General features: G+C 30.7%; 1 protein-coding gene across 1 annotated transcript; it reads left to right on the forward strand.

The window, feature by feature from the left end:
• The first annotated feature begins 285 nt into the window (after window positions 1-285).
• Window positions 286-3,558, forward strand: LOC117175330 (odorant receptor 9a-like). Its single transcript, XM_033365038.1, has 4 exons — window positions 286-485; window positions 2,954-3,158; window positions 3,259-3,414; window positions 3,499-3,558. The coding sequence occupies exons 1-4, from the start codon at window positions 286-288 to the stop codon at window positions 3,556-3,558; spliced, it is 621 nt and encodes a 206-aa protein (XP_033220929.1).
• Window positions 3,559-9,529: the final 5,971 nt, after the last annotated feature.

Raw genomic sequence — 9,529 nt, forward strand, 5'->3', positions numbered from 1 at the left:
TGAAAAATCAAAGCGCTCAGAAAATGAGCTCAAATAAATGCAACCATAGCAAATACGCCCGAAGAACTTCGCAGCGATATGCTATTAATTATTGTAAAATATTGTTTTAGGTCGAATACGCTTATCCTGCTATGCTTGACTAGCATATGTGCATTTTTGGTATTAATGACTCCACTTTCGAAGAGAAGCAACTTTCCGCTTCCTTGCAAGAGCTGGATTCCATATAGCTTAGAATCCAGATTTGCATATTTTTTAACATATTTTTACCAAGGAGTTGCTCTCACGATGTGTGCTATTGTAACAGCTTCAGTTGAAGGTTTAGCGATGGTGATGGTGCTACAAATTTGCGCGGAACTACAAATCATTGTTCATCGCCTGCACATGGTTTCTCAATTACAGAAAAAAAATAAATACGAATCCATAATCTTTCATTGTGAGTCAAGACTCGTCAAAGATTGCGTTGATAATCATATTGACACATACATGTAAGCCATATATTCATTTTTTGCCATAAAATATTTTCGGGAATATTAAAAAAAATAAAAGTTTGAAAGGTCGATTATAAATCATCAGGGTGGCCATTTTAATCAAAGAAAATAATTCCCCGTCGTTTCCCGCTTTTTTCCCTGTTCCCAAACTTTTTTCACGGTCAATGATATTTAAAAAATCGAAGACCTAATCTAAAAATCGCTTCATTCAAAAAATTTTTATTCGAATGCTCAATAATTTACACGCCTGAAATGAAAGCTTCTAACAATTAACAAGTTTAAAAATTTCAGTTAAATGCAGTTACACTGCCAAATTGAAAATTTTGAACTTTTATAAATTAAAGAGTTTAGAAATTCAGATTCAGTTCCAAAAATATAAATCCACCTTATTGTTTTCAATGCTCTAAATTGTAAAATCAATCAATGCATTTAAAAATATGCAAAATTATATAATTTTTATATAATTTATATTCTTTTCGAAAAAAAGTTTGCCATTTCAAGCCATTGTGAATAATTGTGAATAATTGAAAAGGCTTTTTCAAATATAGAATTTTAATTCTTTAAGAAAGTTATTTATTTAAAGTAAAAATTTGAATTTTTTTCTAAGATCCCTTTCTACACTTCATAATTAAAATTTTTTCGAAAATAGCTCGTTCCAACTAAGATTTCTAATTCTATTTAAAAATTCAATTTTCCATTCACAATTATTATTCTTCATAATAAATTCCAATTTCAACTCGAAATTGGTTTAAAATTAAAAATTTAATATTCGACTTTGGAATTTATTCAAATTTTTCAATGCCCTATTCCAAGAAAAAGTATAATTGTTTTGGACAAATACCAGATTCAACTCAGAATTAGTTGAAATTTGGAAATTTCCTACTTCGTCTCAGAATTATAACTCTTTGGAAAAATTTTCTGTTCCAATTTAGAATTTCGTTCCTTTCCGAAAATTTCCAGTGCTGGCTGAAATTTCGTTCAAATTTGAGAATTCCCGGTTTCAAGCCAGAATTATTATTATTCTGAATGAATTCCAATCCAAACTATAAATTTTTAAAACATAAAAAATTGTCTGTTAAAATTAAAAGTTAAATTATAGTTATTTTAAATAGTTTTAAAATCCTTCAAATGCTTTGAAATTTTATCTCAAAATCCTGAAACATGTACATGCTTCTTAACATTTTTTCAAATTAATTTTTTTTTCTTAATGCTGCAAAATGAAAGAAATTTTCTTTAAATCTTCCACTTTAATTTTAAAATTTTTGTAAATCCTTATAAATTGTCTTAACTCTTAAAATTAGTCTATTAAAATAAAAAATAATTTTCAATTTTTCTAGAAAATTTTTTTTATTCTTCTGAAGCCTGTCAAAATGCTTAAAAAGCTTTTAAATTTTATGTTCGTAATATTCGAAAATCTATATTTTGTTGCAAATTAGGCCGTAGGTTATTTGCATCGAAATTTTGGTAACAATAGTTCAATTTTTTTTAATCTTCTTAATCTCTCTGTAGTTATTATTTAATTGTTATGCATCAAAGTTCAACAATTTTACTTACAAATGAAATTTACTTAAATAGATCAATTAAAACTGTAACGTTCAGAGTTTAGTTTTTTGTTTAGTTTTGAATATTTAATTTATAATTACTGATTTCAAATGAACAGTCAGATATTTTTAAATATTAAGTAACTGTTCTTTTTCTTAATTGAAAATTTTCAAATAGCGTTGTTTAGAAATGGAGTATTTTAGAGTAAAATTATATTTGAGATTCAATCAAAGCCTTTAATTATGAATATATTAGTATGCAGTAATTTAAAAATAAAAAATAGCATATAAAGTTTGAATAGGGCGTTTACATCTGTTTAACTAATAAGACTTTTCAATTCAAACAGTTTAATTTTTAATGATAAAATCTAGACATTCTCAAATTGTGAAATGATTCTGAATTGTCCTGTACAATAAATTTTTTTTTAATTCTTACTGTAAAATTCAATTTAAAAAATCATTAATTAATTTATATTCAGAGTTGACAAACTAAACATTTTGATTAAAAATCTTTGATTTTAAACTCTTCTAATTTTTAATTGTTTAAGTCTTTAAAACTGTAGCATGCTTGAAAATTAAAAATCTCAAATAGAAATTATTTAAACTAAAAGACTTTTGTGTTAAGTATTCTAAATTAAATGATACTATAATTGAAAAAAAAATCAAAATTAAACTAATGATTTAAGCAAGCAATTAAAATAAAAGTTGGAAGAATATTTATTTATTAAAATTTATAAAATTCCCAAACAAAAAATAAATTCATGCTTATTTCCCGGTTTTTCCGGGTATAATATAATCCCACGTCATTTACCGGTTTCGCGGTCCAGCGGCCACCTTGTATTTGTTCAGAAGAATGCACTCAAATAATCTGTGGCAGGAGCAATATCTAAGAAAAGCTAATTCGCTAAAAAATGTATTTTCCAGACTTGGAGAGAAACTGAATGAGTCGTTTGGCCCCATAATTTTTGTACAATTTTTTGCATCAATACTAGGTTTGTGTACGGTAATCTATGAATTGTCAAAATTAAGTATGCATAATCCGAGTAGCTTAAGGCTAATAGTAGTGTTAATCACTGCTCTCGTACAGATATTTGTTTACTGTTTTTATGGCGAGAAATTGATGGAACAGGTAATTTCAAGCATTCCTTTATAATATTCTGACCCGCAACTATGATTGAATAAAAATAATAAATACTTAACTATACTATTATTCACTCTATTTTGAATAGAGCATCTCCATTGCAGAAGAAGTTTACCAGATGGATTGGGTCGAAACAACAATGAAAACCAAAAAAAACCTGACTTCAATAATGATACGTGCTGGAAAACCCATTAAGTTGACTGGTTTATCAATTATCATTATGACAATAGACACATTTGTCAAAGTTTGTATATTTTATTTTCACTTCATTGAGCACGAAGAAAAGAAATTGTGAAAGTAGAACATAACAGAAATTTTTGGTTTTCAGATAGTAAAAACGGCTTATTCTGCCTACAATTTATTGACATCTACTCGAGGCATTCCATAGGTAAATCTCGCAGAAAAGATAGGCGACATTCATGAGTGGATTTTGAGTGGTTTCATGAACGGAACAATGCTCAATTCAGAGACATGTTTATTCGCTTTATGAACAATAAATACCAATAATAACATTTTTGTAAAATAGGAAAAAGTCTCATGTTTAGTATTTTTTGATTCACGCTTCATGGTAGCCACCCACTTGTCAGGTGGTACAAATTATCGCAAGAAAAATTTGTATTCTTGAACTAAGCAGACAAATCTACTTTTCGAAAAAAATCAAACTGCATCCAACAAATTCAAAGTATTAAAAATAGTATGCTTTTATCCTTGAAAACGTAAAAATTTATTTTAAAAAATGGTTAGTTTTTGGTTTATAAAACCGTATATTTTTTTAGAACTGTGATCGCTAGTTAAAACCAGACTCTTTAGTTATCGTGCCTCCTATTATAAAAATAAGACGAAATATGAGAAAAAAGGTAAAAAGTTTTGAATCTTTTCGAATGTCACCGCTTCATAAAATTTGGAATGTACCTGTATGCACCTGCTCGCGAAACTTGTAAAGGATTATGGCGTGATGAATTCCAAAAAAAATGTATAATTTTGCTTATTTACACCCTTGAAGAATTCAAGATAAGGAGACAAAACAAAACGAGAAAAGAAAGTTGTTTCTATAGATTTAGATTGCATTGTTCATGTGAGAAAATAAACCAAATACAATACTGTTTGAACCTTATAATATCCAATATCTTTTTAATTTAATAATTAAGTAATTGACTTTCTATAAGGCTTTCTACTTAAATTTATCGAAAATATATTTTTAAATGTTGATTATCTCGTGAGTTTTAATACAGAATCTTGAATTCTTTCCTATTTTTGCAATATCGTTTTTTAGAAATGACAACATTGATTCTTTTAGTTAATGCCCAAGTGTTTTTGAATTTGACGAACTATAAGTCATAATATTTTATTCAAATAGGAAAAGCTTTGTACATTTTTTAAAGTCATCATACGAGTACTACGATTTTAGATTCAAAAGGGTTCGCTATCTTTTTACAAACTTATCATGAACATTCTAGATTAATAAATAGCGACTCAGACAGTTCGAAAAATTACAGGGTTTCTATGAAACAAACTTAAATCTTAAATTTTTTTGTTTTAATTTGGAATATAACTAAAGAAATCCATTTACATTATGGAGGGCTCTCTAATTATTAAGCTTGAGAAATATTAGAATTATACCTCTATAAAAAAACGCACAACGTCAATGTGCAAAGCAGCCTAAGTTATTCCTTTTTTGACCGTAAACATAGTTTTAAAATTAAATTAAAATCGATTGATTAATAATTAATAAAAACCGGTTTTCACGCTGAAAATTATTATCAAACAAAAATTTCTGCAATTTTTCGTAACATAGTTTTGCATACTATTTTGGAATTATTTCTGAAATAGTATTTCAAGTTAATTACACGAATGGCATGCATGTGGTTTTGGCCAAAAATGAAAAATAAACCTAAAAAAATTATGTAAATGAAAAAAAGAAGAGGTTATCCATGACTTTTCCTTGCATGCATCTTTTGTTTTGTAAGGAAATATTATTTTAAGCTACAAGAAATAACGGCATGCATGTTCCATTAACATTTAGATCCATTAAGCAATTAAAAACATAAAAGAATTTTTTCAATGTAAAAAAAATAAATTTTTCTACTTTTTTGAACGTATATTTGAACACATATCTTTTTAAATATTTAAATATTTAAAAATATAAAATATAAATACATGTATATCATTGTATTGCTATGTGTACGATTTCATCATAGTATAACATAAATTCATTACATAATACGAATACAAATCGGTTTTTTGTGCTCATTTATTTATATATTTGAAAACAATTATTATTATTATAATTCTTTTAACTAATCTTCTGCTTTTTTCTATTGTATTTCATTCTTAATTATTATTTTTTCAAATATATTTCATTAATTGAACCAATTTCTGAAAAGATGCTTCGTTTATGGCAAAAATAGATTTTTTTGCACATATCAAAGTAAGAATTCACATGAAGAAATTATGTAATATCACTTGCTGCGAATAGGATTAAATAATTTAAACTTAAGATTGACATTGTAGGGATAGATATCTGTAAATGCGTATAATTATTTTTTGTCGTTTGCAAACAACTGTATTTCCGCGAATCAAATCTGTGAAGTAACTTCAGAAATCTGCTCTAATCCTTGGTGTAAGAAACGAAAAATAACCAATGCGATATTTAACGGAACGAATAATCATTCTTAAGATAGTTATATAAATAATCACTGTTTTCAATGTTCGGTTGATCAAAGCGGTGTGCGAAATTAGATATTGCCGCAAAGATCTTTCAATATCTGTAACCAAAAACCAAACGGCTAAACTCAGTCACTTTGTGAGACGTGAGTAAGAAATTCGAAACAAACTCTACTGCGAAAATGACGTTATATTATAATTCTTTTATGTTCCGACGCTTATTGTTTAATATTTACAATCGTAGTGAAAATTCCAGTGTGAAAGGTACCAGGAAAAGATTTCTATAAAATTATATTTTGAGATATAAGTTGAATTTAAATAGGATTAATCACCAAAAAACAGACGGCTTAAAACTTTAGCCATCAAATATTCTTGCGCTTCGAGCCTCCCTACATATGGAAAAATTCATGTGTTGGCAGTAAAATTGTACGTACTCAGTATCACTGAGGCCGTGATTTACCCGAGGACCTCGAAATGGTGACCCTCAAAAAAGGGTAAAATGCATATTTACGTGCACGGACATATTACCTGTACATATTATAAATACGCATCCTAATCACCGTATCTGTCTCTAACGCTCCTGTCCTTCTTACTCTCCTCCCTCCCCCCTCTCTCCCTCCCTCTCTGCTGTCCGTGGCAGTGTGACTGAGAGGCAAGGTGATGCGAGAATATGATTTGATTATAGGGTGGTGAACAAAGGGAAATAAGGAGTTGAAAGAATGACAAGGTCCTAGTTAATAAAAGAGCTAATCAGCTCATTATCGAGACCTCTTTTCTTATCCTGGTAGCTTAAGAGGTACGTTGCGTGACTATATTGTATTTTTGCTTTCAAATCGATTACCTTTTTGATTCGACAAAATCTTTTTCGCTGTGTTTAATTGTTTGTAATTTTAATTTAGATCAGTTCTAATTGTCTGTTTTAAATTCAGCCTGATTTATTTCAGAGTAAAGCAAATTCAATTTTCCTCAAAAGCAAAACTTTATTTATTTTCCAAATAATAACTTTTCCCAATCCTAAATTACACAATGGTGCCGAAACCCGGGGATATTTAACCAGAAAAATCTAAGATTAAAGGGAAGTGTTTGTGAATTTATTTTTAACCAATTTTCTTTTGTTTTGAGTGAGAAAATTTGCAAAATGCCACCTAAACGTCAACGTGCACCAGCAAGGACTGCTGATGGTTAACCTGCAGCAAAACGCGGATGAGGTCTTGCACGAGGAGGTACTAGATCGACAAGAGCATGCGCTCCACGCGCACAAGCTCGTGGGGACGACGAGCAACAGCAGTCTCCAATCCCTCTAACCAACGGCGTTGCTGTCTACTATTCTCCACAAAGGACACCCAATTTGTCACCCGCCAGAGAGATTCAACCCGAAAGCAGCGCACGTATTCCACCACCTCACCGAGGTAGGAGATCGGGAGCATTGACAAATACCAACGAATTTCTGGTAAGCGAACTTTTCTGGCGATGCACTTGAGTGATTTAATTTCAAGAAGGCTTACAAAAGTCCTACTTTGCTAGGCGAATACACTGAGTAAGAGAATATCACTCATTTAAATGAAGCTTTATAAGGAGAAGCGCGCGAAACAGTATGTATACTTCTCGCCACAAGTCGCAACGCTGAAGAAATAATGCGCACACTTGAATTGCATTACGACAATTAAAAAATTATAGCTCGCAAAATCATCAATGATCTAAATAATTTGCCATCTTTAGAATCAGGAAAAATTAGCCTCATTCGATTTGCTTCTAAATTAAAAAATTCGGCCGTAGCATTCAAATATTTATTATAAATAGCGCATTTACACAGTCCAGAATTAATTAAATCAATCGGAAGTAAATTATTACCCACTTTGAAATTCACATACAATAGATACGCCGCGTTTGCAAACAAACAAAAATCAGAATTACAAAAATTAGCTGATTTTTTGTACGACGAGGCGGAGCTGGAGACTTCAGCGGGACTTTTTGATGTGGACGAAGAGCCAACACCTCAAAAATCATTTTCTAATAAACATAATTCGCATAGGACAAAAAATTGAGTAGCATCCACAGAGAAAAACGTAAGAAATAGTGAGGAACCTAATCACCGAGAAAATTTTTGAAAGAAATTTAAGCCGTGTTTTTATTGTAAGAAAAACAATCACCGTTTGTTTGAGTGTACGCAATTTGAAAGTGAACAGTTACATAAAAGGTGGGAATTCGTTAAAAAATCGAATGTGTGTTTTAATTGTTTAAAGGGGGGCCATTCAAGAAATAAATGTAAAAATACGATACGATATTCTCAATGTAAAAGCCTTCACCATACATTTATGCACGACTCGAAAAATTCAAAAGGCAACACACAATCAAATATATCTCGCCGATCCTTGCCTGGAAATCAAAACATATCGGGTAGCATAAACACGACCTCCAATAAAGATACGCCTCAAAGTTGACTAGAATATCCGAATGTATTATTAAAGATCGTTTTAATTCGAGTTGAAGGTTCAAAAATGCACGCAAATACATTTTCACTTTTACAAGATGGTTCTACAATTACTTTAATTGACGAAAAACTGTCTCAAAATATTATTGCGCGCAGTCAATGTGTTAATTTATCATTGCAAGGAATTAATAATGAAATAATCACAATGAATTGGTCTGAAAAGGTTAATATTAATGTAATCAGCCCGTTAGACAAATTTGAAATTAAGTGTGCATTAACCGTAAAAAATTTGAAACTTCCAACTCAAACCATTGATAATGATTTTATTTCAAAATTACGAGAAAAAGAACGCGACGTACAAATCGAGTTATATTAGAATCCACAAGTTCAAATTTTGATCGGCCAAGATAATTGGAAACCTAAGTTACACGAGAGTTAAGGCAAATAAAGAAGACCGATGTTGCGATGTCACGGTCTCTATTAAGCTGGTCGACACATGGCGTCATGAGTCATGCGGCAAAAGCAACACATTCGGCATTGAGCATAAACAAGATTACGGGAGAGTGTGAGTCGACGAGACAGCCTGATGCCGAAGGAGAGGAAGTAGAAATGCGATTAGACGAATTATTGAAACAGTATTTTGAAATCGGCAGCGTAGGAGTGAATATTAAATACGAAAAAAATGGCGAGCATGATCACGCGTTGAAGATCTTAAACGAGACCAGTTGATTTTTGGAGATCGTTGGGAAATAGGGCTTCTTGGAAAGAAAGTTCCAATTTTAATATTGATAGTTATACCACTAAAATGAAAAGATTAGTTAAAATAGAACGCAGACTAGATCGCGATCCAGTTCATGCAAAGTTATATTACAAAAAAATAAATTGTTTCATTGAACTCGGTTATGCCGAAAAAGTAAATACTAACGCTAAGAGACCAAAGATTTGGTATTTGCCGCATTTTGGGGTTTATGAGATAAACAAACCTAATAAAATACGTTTTGTATTCGACGCCGCTGCAAAAACTGAGGAAATAAGTTTGAACGATCAACTAGACGCCGGGCCTGATCTTTTCCGAGGTTTACCCGAAATTCTTATACGATTTAGACAATACAGTGTAGCGGTTATCAGTGACATTAAAGACATGTTTTTGCGTATAAATGTTATCAAGGAAGATCGCGGCGCGCAGAGGTTTTCATAGCGTGTAAATAATAGAGAGGGGGAGCCCGACGTTTATGAAATAGAGAGTTTAATTTTTGGCGCGAAA

Source organism: Belonocnema kinseyi, chromosome 6, assembly GCF_010883055.1.
Source record: "Belonocnema kinseyi isolate 2016_QV_RU_SX_M_011 chromosome 6, B_treatae_v1, whole genome shotgun sequence".
Classification (NCBI taxonomy): Eukaryota; Metazoa; Arthropoda; class Insecta; order Hymenoptera; family Cynipidae; genus Belonocnema; species Belonocnema kinseyi.

Bases quoted from the DNA above. Each gene is read 5' to 3' on its own strand.
- LOC117175330 (XM_033365038.1), top strand. From the start codon at position 286: ATGTGTGCTATTGTAACAGCTTCAGTTGAAGGTTTAGCGATGGTGATG. The intron at 3,159-3,258 runs GTAATTTCAAGC...TATTTTGAATAG, and splicing joins GCGAGAAATTGATGGAACAG to AGCATCTCCATTGCAGAAGA. The intron at 3,415-3,498 runs GTTTGTATATTT...TTTGGTTTTCAG, and splicing joins CAATAGACACATTTGTCAAA to ATAGTAAAAACGGCTTATTC.